The sequence below is a fragment of the Cydia amplana genome, chromosome 3 (genome assembly GCF_948474715.1).
Source record: "Cydia amplana chromosome 3, ilCydAmpl1.1, whole genome shotgun sequence".
Taxonomy (NCBI): Eukaryota; Metazoa; Arthropoda; class Insecta; order Lepidoptera; family Tortricidae; genus Cydia; species Cydia amplana.
The window spans coordinates 18,148,550-18,160,818 of record NC_086071.1 but is presented as its reverse complement, the minus strand read 5'-3'; the positions used below and the strand labels follow the sequence as shown (position 1 = coordinate 18,160,818).

The following is a 12,269-nucleotide window of genomic DNA, read 5'->3' as shown; positions in this document are numbered from 1 at the left end:
CCAAAAAAGGAGTGTATTGTTTTCAGGGTTCATGTTTGTTACACGACTGCCCCAAAAAAGGAGTGTATTGTTTTTTTTCAGGGTTCATGTTTGTATGTGAGTATGTAAGTTTCTTTGTTACACCGTTATATATATATGTGTAATGTAATATATAAGTGTTCAGTCAGGGTCGTAAACAGCAAACGGAAAAGTTTAGGCTCATTAAGGATCGTGACGTACCTGTATATTTTTTTTTTGATGCAGTCGGGGACCTTGATATATTGAAATTTTCCCATTCATAGGTCCCCGACTGCATCGAAATAAAATATACAGGTACAGTCACGATCCTTAATGAGCCTAAACTTTTCCGTTTGCTGTTTACGACCCTGACTGAACACTTATATATTCTATTTTACATTCATTAAGTTGAGTACTTAACATAACTAAAAATTATTTTTAGCTTTTCAGTTCGCTTTTAAACTGCAGTCGGGTTTTTTAATTTTTAATTAATTTATTTTATTGTGCGTCTACATACACTTTTATGTACACGAAATGTGTTGCCTTTTTTGTGCACTTTTACCAAGACTGATTATATTCGCCAAGTTAAAAATAAATACTTATATCGTCAACTACTGTCTTACAGTAACTAGAACGCCCATCGATCCCGCCACTAACAAAACTTAATATATTCACTGGCAGCTTTGTCTCGCAGCGCATAAGTATTGCCATTGAGCGAGGGAATGCTGCCAGCATCTTTGGCACAATGCCGCGGGGGCCTTATTTAGATGTATTTTAATTTAGATTAGTTTCGTTATTAATTTTATTATAAGTCGTTTTATATATATATTTAAAGTTTATTTGTAACACCCAATCTTATAGTAGTTAAAATAAATATTAAAGTCTCATATATATACTAGTTAACAGATGTATATTAATCATATCGTATAATATAATTGTAGTTTGTTTTATTTTCTAACTTGTTTAGAATCAATTATGTTTGTTGGCGTTCAAAAACCAGTTATTGGTGCCAAGAAAGATACCGATTTTACTGCTAAGAGATTGAATTGACAATAACTGGCAAGGTGCCAATATTTTGGTAACTTTATCAGACAAAATTCTACTTTCCAATGAAAATGTAAAATAAATGCGTTGGTGGAATACCTAAGATAAGGAAAAAATCTGTAAATTTATTGATTAGTTTTTTTTTAATTTTGTCATATGTACGATATCCACATCAACTTGATGCAATGTATATTGAGTTTCTATATAAGAATACCATAATATTAGAAGAACAGTGACAAATTATATTTATAATATGATTTCTTTTGATTTGAACAGGTTTTATATAATGAAGATGATGTTATGCCAGCTTTTAGGGCCACCTTACACTAGCGTCTTTCGAGCATCGGCGTCTAGTCAGCGCTATGGAAAATCAGGAAAATGGCATTGACATATATCTCAGGACGGGTCTTACGGGCACTAAAATGGTACTAGTTCAGCGGTGTCACTCACGAATTCGAGCCAATCGTGCAGACTAACGCAACTAGTTGCGACCAATCGCGCATCTGATGCGAACTCACCAACCAATCGCGTTGTAGCGGTGTCACACCGCTGTACTGGCCCCATTCATGCCCCATTCTTGTTGCCCGTAATGTCAGTCCTGAGATATACGTCAATGAAAAATGGCGTCGTTGCGCAGTGGCGCCAACGTTGCGTCGAGCAGCAGCCAAAGAGTTGACTAGACGCCGACGCACGGGAGACGCTATGGTGGGGTGGCTCTTAAACAACCTGTAAACAGTCGCAACATTAAGGTTTATTAGACCTTTTCTAAAATGTTCAATTAAAGTATGACTCACGTTAGACCGGGCCGTGTCCGGGCCGGAGCTTCCGGAAGTTGGTTTTCTATGAAAAGCATCGCCTGATCACCTGTCATCCGTCATAGATAAGTAAGCGCCGGAAGCTCCGGCCCGGCCACGGCCCGGTCTAACGTGTCATCCTTAATATCACAGTCTGTGATCGACTTTTCGTCACGTTTTTACTTTTAATTCTTACTGCAAATTACCTCCAATTTTAACCGAGAAAATATTAAAAGACAACCCGACTTCTCAAATTAAATGGAATTCAATTTTACTCAACATTAAGCATTTTCTTGTCGTAAAACTCTTTAATGTAGCGTAAAATATACAGTGGCAAAGGTCGGGGTAAAAATATCAGGCCATTTGTCCTCGACGATGTTATTAAGTAACATCGCTAACTGACGGCGAGCTTTTGCCTAACCATTTATCTATTAGTGTAGGGTAGACCGAGGCGAATCGGATCATTTCGTGTTTGACGGTAAATAAATACAATTTTAAAGGTGATACTGTTTTTATTAATATTCAGTTGGACAAATTATTTATTAATTAACAGAATCCAAGGTTCAGACATACAATAAAACTTAAATATGATTTATGAAAAATAAAATACTAAACCTCTAAGAAAATCCGATTCGCCCCATTTTTAGGGGTAAATCGGATCAAAAAAACTCTGTCATTAAATCTAAATTAATAATATTTAACAACGTTAAACATATGATTAAGAATCACGAAGGGCAAATAATTGAGATCAACTATAATTGGTGTCTTTAATATTGCATTTGAGCATTAATTTTATTGTTCCTTTCTAGTTAAATTTTTATCACACCACGCACATAAAGCGCAACATAAAATCACTCCTATATGCTACTATATGTTTTAACAATAAATCCAAAACATGCTAATGGCCTTTAGCAACAAAAACGAATAACTTAACTGAAAATAAACAAAAAAATTAAACTTTTGCATACCAAAACTTGAACATCACATATATCCGATTCACCCCATATCAGAAAATTTGTTGTTTGTTACGGGATGATAATTGCAATAGTCGATCGGAAAATAACTTCTCCGCGTCTTGGTTTAATGTTGGCTGTCCACCACGGCATTTTGCTACGCTTTGAGACATTGTGACTCGCCTTTTCAAGCTCGTGAACGGAACGTTGTACAACTCAGCAGCTCGACATAGGGCTAGCTGTTTCGTTAGAACCTTATCAGCAGCTGTAGTCATATTTTCTGCCGACCATTCCCCCTGGTGGGTCTTCTTTTTATACGTACGCACCATCTTAAACATGCAAACATATAATAAGCTAAACAAAACCGTCCAAAAACCTTGTTTTACAATATGATCCTAAACGCCCCCCATCAGATGATCCGAATAACCCCATATCATAGGTTTGTATTATTTTCGCTTAACGGAAATATACTTTTAAATACAATGAAAACAAAAACAAACCAGGAAACACTATGCATGATTAATAATAAGTAACAACAATTACTAACCTTTAGCCTTTCGCGTTCACTTTTATCACGGAATGTATTTGCCCATTTTTAACATCGCAGTGAAAATCACAATACACCTGTACGAGGGACTCATCGGGAACCGTCACCGTGGCTGACGCGTGAGCCTTATCCAATGGCAGTAACTGTGGCGGCTTGCGTTGGGAACAGAGCTAACCAGGGACGCTGATTGGCTGGCTGTAACTAAACGCGATTTTTCAAATTTGACAAAAGTGCTTATTTTGATCCGATTTCCCCAGTGATCCGAATCGCCTCGGTCGACCCTAAGTGTAAGGCCTAAGTGGACGCTCGAAGCGGAGCGTTCGGCGGGGCGTGCAGCGTGGCGTCGGGCTCACAAGTGATTTGAGCAGCGTGCACTAAGGCCGCTCCTATACGTTTGCATTTGTTTAACATGCACGCCGCACGCCCCGCCCCGCTGCACGCCCAACTCGAGCGTCCACTCAGGCCTTACACTTACGCTACAGCTTACGTAGGCGGACAACGCGCGAAAGCGGCGCGGCGCGGCGCGGCGAGGATGAAACAAACCGTTGATACGTATAGGTATACACTCCTACGTGAGCGATTTAGACGCGAAGCGGCGCGGCGGCCGCGCGGCGTTCGCGCGTTGTTCGCCTACGTAAGACGTAGCGTTAGTCATTTGACTTGTCATTTATTTATTTATCTATTTCAGTTAATAGCTATTTGATCTTAAAATACACGTTCTTGATTTGATAATGGGCCCGATTCGGATTTTGAACTAGATATCTATTAGACACCACCAAGATATGTCAGTGTCAAACAAATGTCAAAAGTGACGTTTTTGTTTGAAGAAACATCACTTTTGACACTTGTTTGACACTGACATATCTTGGTGATATCTAATAGATATCCAATATTTGACGTATCTTAAAGTTCGAATACGGCTGTATATTTTGTTCACTACTCGCATTGCACCTTACCCCCGTGCCGCCCAATGTATATTAGGATGTACACTCAGTTTCGATGGAATGTCAACCTTAATTAAAAACAAAGTAGGCAGCATTTCATTTGTCTCATCAAATTTTAGAACAAATGAAATTCAACCTAATTGAAAATACAACAAGATTCTAACTTCCTTGGATATAATTTTGTAGGCTTGCCATCGCGATACACCGGTGGAGTTCTGCCTGCGTGCGTGACGAGCACCTTACCAAGAGGCCAGAGTTTGTTTTAAGTAGGTATTTTTATTATTTAGGTAGTTTTAGTACTTAGTTATATTATATTCAAATAATTTAATTTAAAAAAAAGTAAAAAAAAAATGTTGCTGTAAAAAAGCAACGCGACTGTCAAACTAATAATTACATAGGTATACCTACCTACATTATTTAAAAAGTGTAAGCACAAGTGATATTTAGTCGATGTCGATAAAATTATGACCTACCCTTTTACAATAAAATTACCTGAATTATGATTCGATGTGGTTCTGATTATTGTCATAATGACCTGTGTGTCGTCACCATCCATTGTTTAGAATATTACCTTTTCTTTAATCATTGAAATAAATATGTTTTGCTAGTCTTAGAGGCGATAGCTCGCTTGCAGCGAGTAATGGAAACGTTTCAACCCTGCACGTGAACAGAGGTTTGCAATGAACCTTCACGTTTCAGCTGGGGTTAAATAAATGGACAGGTTCACGAGGGACATTTCATTTACGTGGACGTTTTGTGTCGACATATGTGGATAATAGTTAGGACCACGGTAAGTTTTCATCTCAAGCGCTACGTCAATAGGGTATTTGACTGTATTTAAAATAAATTATGCATGCATGAAATAAAGCACCAGAAGATTCATAGAGAAACGTAGACAGTAGTTATTTTTAGACACAATTTCTATTTTAAAAGTTATATAAACTATTATATAAAACTATAGAGTAGATTATTTGATTGTGACGTCACATGCTGGTGTTTCATATAATTTCCATAGTAGCGAAATCGTTTTAATTTCCATAGTAGTCAAATACCCTATTATGGAGCTGATAGGGATATCCCATTGCATACACATATATGTGAATTTTTAGACCGATATTTTACACATCTCTGTTGTTACTAAATTCTAGACCTATCAAACAGAAAATCGCTTGTTTTAACTTATTAAAATAAAATTATATAAAAGTACGTAATACGTTATTTTATTTCTAAGCTGAATTTTTGAATATTTGGATTTTGATCTGTCGGGTGTCAACTTGTCCAGAAACTTAACGACAACTACTTACAACATAGGAGGAAATTAAAACTAGTGGGCTCTGAGAGCTGTAGACTTTGTAAACCCCCATGGCTTCGCCACGTCATTTTGAAAAAAAAACTATACTGCATACAAAATTTCACGAAAATCGGTTGAGAATGATAAAAAGAAAAAGAGGAGAAGTAAAAAAAAATAATTGTAATAGAATCTGGTATGTAGATGTATACTTTAAAACCCGCGATCCAAAAGAGACTTAAAGTCACATCTCTTTCATTCTTGCGTTAACATAGCTATATAGTCTGTTCAGTCCCATGCGTCGGGGCAGTCGTAGTGACGGTTGATGCGTGTCCAGTCCATGTCGGTGATGTATTCACGCTGGCCCATCACACCCTCGTGTTCCTGTGGAGGAAAATAGTACATATATTACTTCAAAGACCAGGAAATATGAATTTGCTAGATTGAAAGGGCCGAGAAAGCGAGGCCATTGCGTTGAATCCAGGAAAATCCACATTCTTTAGGCTGTAACGCTAGGAAACGCTCCCGGTACTGAATTTGTATGGCGAGAACCGGGAATTCCTGGTTCCGGTACTGCCGGCCTAGCCAAGCTGACAATCACTATCGCTTCGACAACGTAACGCTTTGTGTCTCTCTATCGCTCTTCTATATAAGTGCGACAGTGACAGTTGCGTTTCGATCGCTACGGAGCGTAAGCGATTGGCACGTTGGCTACGCGGCCTGTATTTGTATAGAAAACCAGTACCGGGAGCACTCCCTAATAATGCTCTGTACCTCATAAAGTGGCAATACGTGTCGCCCTAAGTAGGTACCTACTTAACTTTGCATACATATGCAATATTATGCTACGAGTACCATCACGCTGATCTGATGATGGATACAAACAGGGGGTGACCATAGGAACTCTGTAAAACAACGCAACGTAATTTGTTTTTGGGGTTGTAAGAATTGTCTCGATGAATATTAGTTGCCTGTTGAACCCACACACTATTAGCGTCTCCCCAACGTCGGCGTCTAGTCAACTCTATGGCTGCTGCTCGACGCAACGTTGGCGCAACTGCGCAGCGACGCCATTTTCCATAGCGCATAGACGTCGACGCTCAAAAGACGCTAGTGTGGGGTGGCCTTAAGTCGGTTTTTGGCGGTCAACTACACAGATCCTAGGACTCAAGGCTAAGGTTGGTGGTTACCCGAAGAGCTACAATAGTGGGAAGTCCGTTGATGGAGAACCCATAGGCACCATATTGCAGGCAGCTCACGTAGTCATACGGTAATCCATAGTTGGAGACGAGGTCAGAGCCGTGCATGTTGAAATTATGCTCCGTACCTAAAAAAATAGTAAAATGTACAACAAGAGCATGTTATTTCATTCGGAACGGGGTGGCGTGTGGCCGTTCTGTGTGAAAATAACTTAATATTGTCTAAGGTAATATTGTCTCCGGTTACCGCAATAGTTACTCATGAAATAAAACTATTAAAACGGATTATCCCCGTCACCCGTTCACCCGTTGACCACGAACGCTGTAAAGGATTCGAAACGTCAAATTCAATATAAGCGATATAATCCGTTTTTTATAGTTTTATTATTCTATGGTAACCGCAAGATATCTTTATATTTCATATAATAGTTTAAGTACCTAACTTGTAAAGGTAAAGGCCGCAGTAATAATATCTGGTTCTATAGCAATCGATAGAACTTATCTCAAATACCACCTGGTTTATACTATACAATCTTTTTGCGATGTAAGCCAAAATTACTATACCCTCACTCGACTATGAGTTTTACGCGGCCTTACTAGCAACAACGTCAACTCAAACGCCACTGGATCTCGCTTACACCAATGTTAGTTGCATTGTGAGTAGTTTACACATTCGCTACTGAATATGTCAGTGCCAAACTCGTTGTAATGATATAGGAATATTTTGTCACTTGGGGGATTTCAGTATTAAATAGGACATAAAGGATTATAGCACTAACCAGGCTGAACGTTCTCGAAGGCAATCCTGACGTAGTCATCCCTGTCATGAGTGGAGTGCATGTGGAAGAAGCCAAGGATATGCATCCATTCGTGCACGATGGTGGCGTGGCGGAAGCAGCCCACGCCAGGGATGTTGCGGGCCAGGTTATAGACGTGGGGGCCTCGGGTCGCCCAGTAGCCTACGTGCGCGTAGCAACCGTCCGGAGAACCCTGAAGATAAAATAAGATGAGAAAAACTTATTCGTAACGAGAAAGTGTCATAAACTGGCCTCATCTCAGCATGATTCTGGTGACTTCCAGAGGTAATCTTCCGATGAGACATCAGAAGAAAATAAATCATCAACATCAGTTGGGGATTTGGCGATGGCAGAATTCACTGGACTAGCAATGGAACATGAAAGGCTTGACAAGATAAAAATAATATAAGCGGGCTGATCTATAGTTACTGGAATAAATATTTTCTAAGCAAAGTTTTTGCATTTACTGTAAAGGTAAAACAACCTCAAGATGCGATTGGAGCCGCTTCAAACGCTTACTAACTGAGCGATTCCGTAATTATAAAGATATAGGTAGGTATTCATTATGACTGAAGAACTATGGTACTGAAGGTGATGACAGCTACATTCGTAGTGGTAATAATTTAAGAGAATGGGTTTACATTTCATTCTACTCTTGTTAAGTGACATTAAATTATAGGTAGTCGGTATGCGGATAATATAGAAAAAATACAGAAGAAATTTGTTAGATTCCTCACTTTTAAATTTAAGCTGCCTGTGAGCAACTATTCTATGTCATGCCAAAAACTCCACCTTGCCCCTCTATTTAAAAGACGATCGGCAAATGATGTAAGTCTATTAATGAAAATAGCCCAAGGTATAGTTGATTCCCCGGTTCTTGTGAGTAAAGTACAATTCTATATACCTGCCGCGCAATTGCGCAGAAGGCCCCTGATTCGCATCCCTCTTTCTCGCAATAACATTCGTAAAAAATGTTTCTTCCCCCGAACAACTAGGCTATTTAATGAATTGAATGATATGCCCGATGTGGATTTGTTTCATAGTAAGATAGTTAACGATACCCGACTTAAGTTTATGTTCGTAATTTCTAACGTGTATTCTATTTACCTATACAGTGTAATATTTTGCTATTTCGAGACCTTTATATTTTTGTTAATTAGCATTATACAGGGTGGCGCATTCAGATCGGTCAGTATGGGAAAATCTGAAACTATAAGACATACGACGATCTCTTCTTAGGAACCATGTCATCGATTTTAGTAACAAGAAAAACTGCATTCATACATTTAAATTTTTTTTATGTAAAATGTATTGAAAAAAATGGTGGCCATTTCGAAAACCTAAAATAAATTAAAGGATATGAAAACAATGCATTTTATTCATTTCAGACATCATGTTTCATAGTAACATTTACTGCTTAAGACCTACACAATCGATATCTAAATAGAAATAATTTTAGATTTTTTTTTTCAAAACGTCCGGGTTCGATTCCCGAGCTGAGTACACATTTTTTTTAAATGTATGAATGCAGTTTTTCTTGTTACTAAAATCGATGACATGGTTCCTAAGAAGAGATCGTCGTATGTCTTATAGTTTCAGATTTTCCCATACTGACCGATCTGAATGCGCCACCCTGTATATGTGGAAGCTTGTAATTTGCATTTAGCGGATAAGTCTATCAACCTATGTATATTAGGCAGTAAGCATCCAGAATAAAATAAAATAAATAAAATAAAATAACGGACGACTAACGCATCTACCTCTTTCTTTAGCAAAGCTTGCAGCGTGGCAGGGCAGCATCTATAACAAACAAGTGCAAGCGTATGCGAGCGGTCACATTGCACGCTGCCCGCCCCGCCGAACGCTCTTCTGGACGCTCGCACACTTACAGTCAAACGGGCGTAAGCGGTGTCGCTCGGCTCGCGGTAGCGGAACTTGATGCAAGTGTGACGCTCGATGTCTGCGATACCCTCTTCGATGGCGGCTGACTGCAGGGGTCCTGGAAAGAGACAAAATCATATTTTATTGTAGTCTATCTCATACTAGTGCCGGTAGTCTAAAGGAGCATAGCAGATGTTGTATTTGCGTCAAATATGAGTTGTATTCAAGTATTTACCTTTAAAAAAATAATTGTCATGAAATGGATAAAAAAATTTTTTTAATTATTTTGTAAACTTTTTTTACTAAAAATAATGTTTATATGTAGTCACAAATTATTTGATAGGCATATTAAATTGCATATTATCATCAATATGATTAATCTGGTTATCAGTTGACGATACCTATGTAAAATTGTATCACTAGACAATTTACAGATTACATACACAGATTACAATATTACCAACAAAATATACCTGATTCATCACTAATTAAGCTTATAGGTACATAGATAATTTAGTAAATGGGCTTGTTTCGAATTATCTTGATTAATAAAAAAACAATACGTCAGGATTAGTCATGATACTAATGATTTATGTAGTTTAGTGATTTATTTTTAATCAGTATATTTACTCTTATACAGTTCGATCTATTTATACCTGTAGGCCTAGCACAGGACAGGCGCGACGCGACTGTATCTTGCCCGTGAGATAGACTACCCGCCCCTCTAATTAATACAGTGAAAAAAGACGGGTAGTATGTCTCGCGAGCCAGATACTGTCGCGCTTATGCTAGGCCCACTGCTTTCTATTTCCTATTTTCCACTTGGTCATAATTATGTATCGTTAATACCAATACAGGTCCTAAGACTAAACAAGAACTTATTATTAAACTCTCCCTCCACATAATCCCACATCACGTTTTGATTGAGCCACTTGGTGCTAGATCAGTTATAAGTATTGTGTTCGATGACATTCTATTTCACATTATCACAACAATTAAATCAGGCAGATACACACAGTTTTTCAGACCTTGTGAATAAGCCAGTTATCTTAATCCTATCTCGTAGGTACCAATGAATTTCCGAATTTTTGTACCGTTTGGTTATGTCATTTGACACTAGCCAAAGGGAAGGAAAACATCGCAAAAAGACATTCAAAAATGAACATGATCACTTTTGAAACCTGTTTCAGGATGGGTCTCCAAATCCCTATGGGCCTGTAGTAGCCACCAATGGGGCGTTTAAAGGCTTAATTATTATTAGGGCCATGTTAACAAAAGACTCACCAAACTCTCCCTCAACGTATTCCCAAATCACGGTGTTATTCGGCCACTTCGTGTTAGGCCAGAGGTAACCATTACGGCCCAGCGCGTACTCTTGAACCATGGCCTGGATCTGCCAGTCGTCCAGCACGATGTCGCCTTCGAACTTGCCGCTGTTTTCCTCAGGATTGGCCAGGGGAGAGACCCCATCCACGGGAGAGGTCATGCGGAATATGCCATCGGGTTTCTCTGTAAATTAATCAATGGGTCAAACATTTCAGAAAAAGGTCACTTCTGTGGACAACATGAAAAATTTAACGACCCGTTGTTGTGAAAAGCAGTATGTGTCACATGGTAGCAAAATCATTTGCACCTTGGGCGTTAACTTAACACATTCAATGCCAGCGCGTGCTACGAGTGTAGCCGATAACATGGGAAAAACCGTATGTAGCGAAAAGCGATTACGGATAGTGCACCTGCCTGGCGGGTTGCTGGCAGTGAATGCATTAACACTTGATTAGAAAGGATGTTTTGTGCGTGCATTTTGCTCCCTTGTGACACAATTTATTAATGATTCCCTAAACTTACGATGTTTACAGGAAAGACGCGAACCTAGCCTATCTGTATTTTGTTAAAATGTAAGGAATGGAATAGAGCTTTGGTCCCTGAAATTTTGATCGGTTCACTATTACGCGTATTGGTCCAAAGCACCTATTATTATATATTACTTACCCTTCTGGGTGTTTTCCAAGAAACTCCTAAAAGCCTGAATTTCTTCCCTAGACTTGGCCAAAGGGGGGGTGGCCAGCGCCACCCCTAAGCAGCAAAGAATGACGGTTACTCGCAGCATTTCGTCTACACAATAACCACTGTCTCCTGAACTATATATATATGTTTACTTATCATTATCAAAAATAACACTGACGTATCTTCAGATAAAAGATACCAATTAATAATGTTTGACATTTTCCATAGATATGCATGCAGACATAGAGCAACCGTCGTGAAGATAGGACACTAGTTTGCGAACGAACTCATTTCCTCTCGCCTGTTCGGACTCTGGCTTGTGAACAAGAAGTATCCCGTATGTACTCCACTTTGACTGCATCCCACATACAGTACAGTCTACCAGCTTAGACTACAATCCACACACAGCCTACCTGCTTTGACTGCCACAGCCCCATTGTCGGTGGGACACAGCTTTGACTGTGTTCGACACATAGCCTACTTGCTTTAACTGTACCCTGTACAGCTTACCAGCTGTAACTCCGCCCCACATAAAGCCTACCAGCTTTGACTGTGTCCCACATACAGTCAACCAGCTTTGAGTGTGTCCCACACACAGCCTACCAGCTTTGACTGTGTCCCACATAAAGCCTACCAGCTTTGACTGTGTCCCAAATACAGCCAACCAGTTTTGACTGTGTCCCACATAAAGCCTACCAGCTTTGACTGTGTCCCACACACAGCCCACCAGCTTTGACTGTGTCCCACACACAGCCTATCAGCTTTGACTGTGTCCCACACACAACCTACCAGCTTTGACTGTGTCCCACATAAAGCCT

General features: G+C 39.3%; 1 protein-coding gene across 1 annotated transcript; it reads right to left on the bottom strand.

The window, feature by feature from the left end:
• Positions 1–5,845: 5,845 nt before the first annotated feature.
• On the bottom strand, positions 5,846–11,576 carry LOC134662801 (seminal metalloprotease 1-like). Its single transcript, XM_063519106.1, has 6 exons — positions 11,437–11,576; positions 10,729–10,953; positions 9,453–9,562; positions 7,546–7,756; positions 6,758–6,894; positions 5,846–5,951 (listed from the first exon to the last, which is right to left on the bottom strand). The coding sequence occupies exons 1-6, from the start codon at positions 11,552–11,554 to the stop codon at positions 5,856–5,858; spliced, it is 897 nt and encodes a 298-aa protein (XP_063375176.1). The 5' UTR covers positions 11,555–11,576; the 3' UTR covers positions 5,846–5,855.
• Between the last annotated feature and the right edge of the window lie 693 nt (positions 11,577–12,269).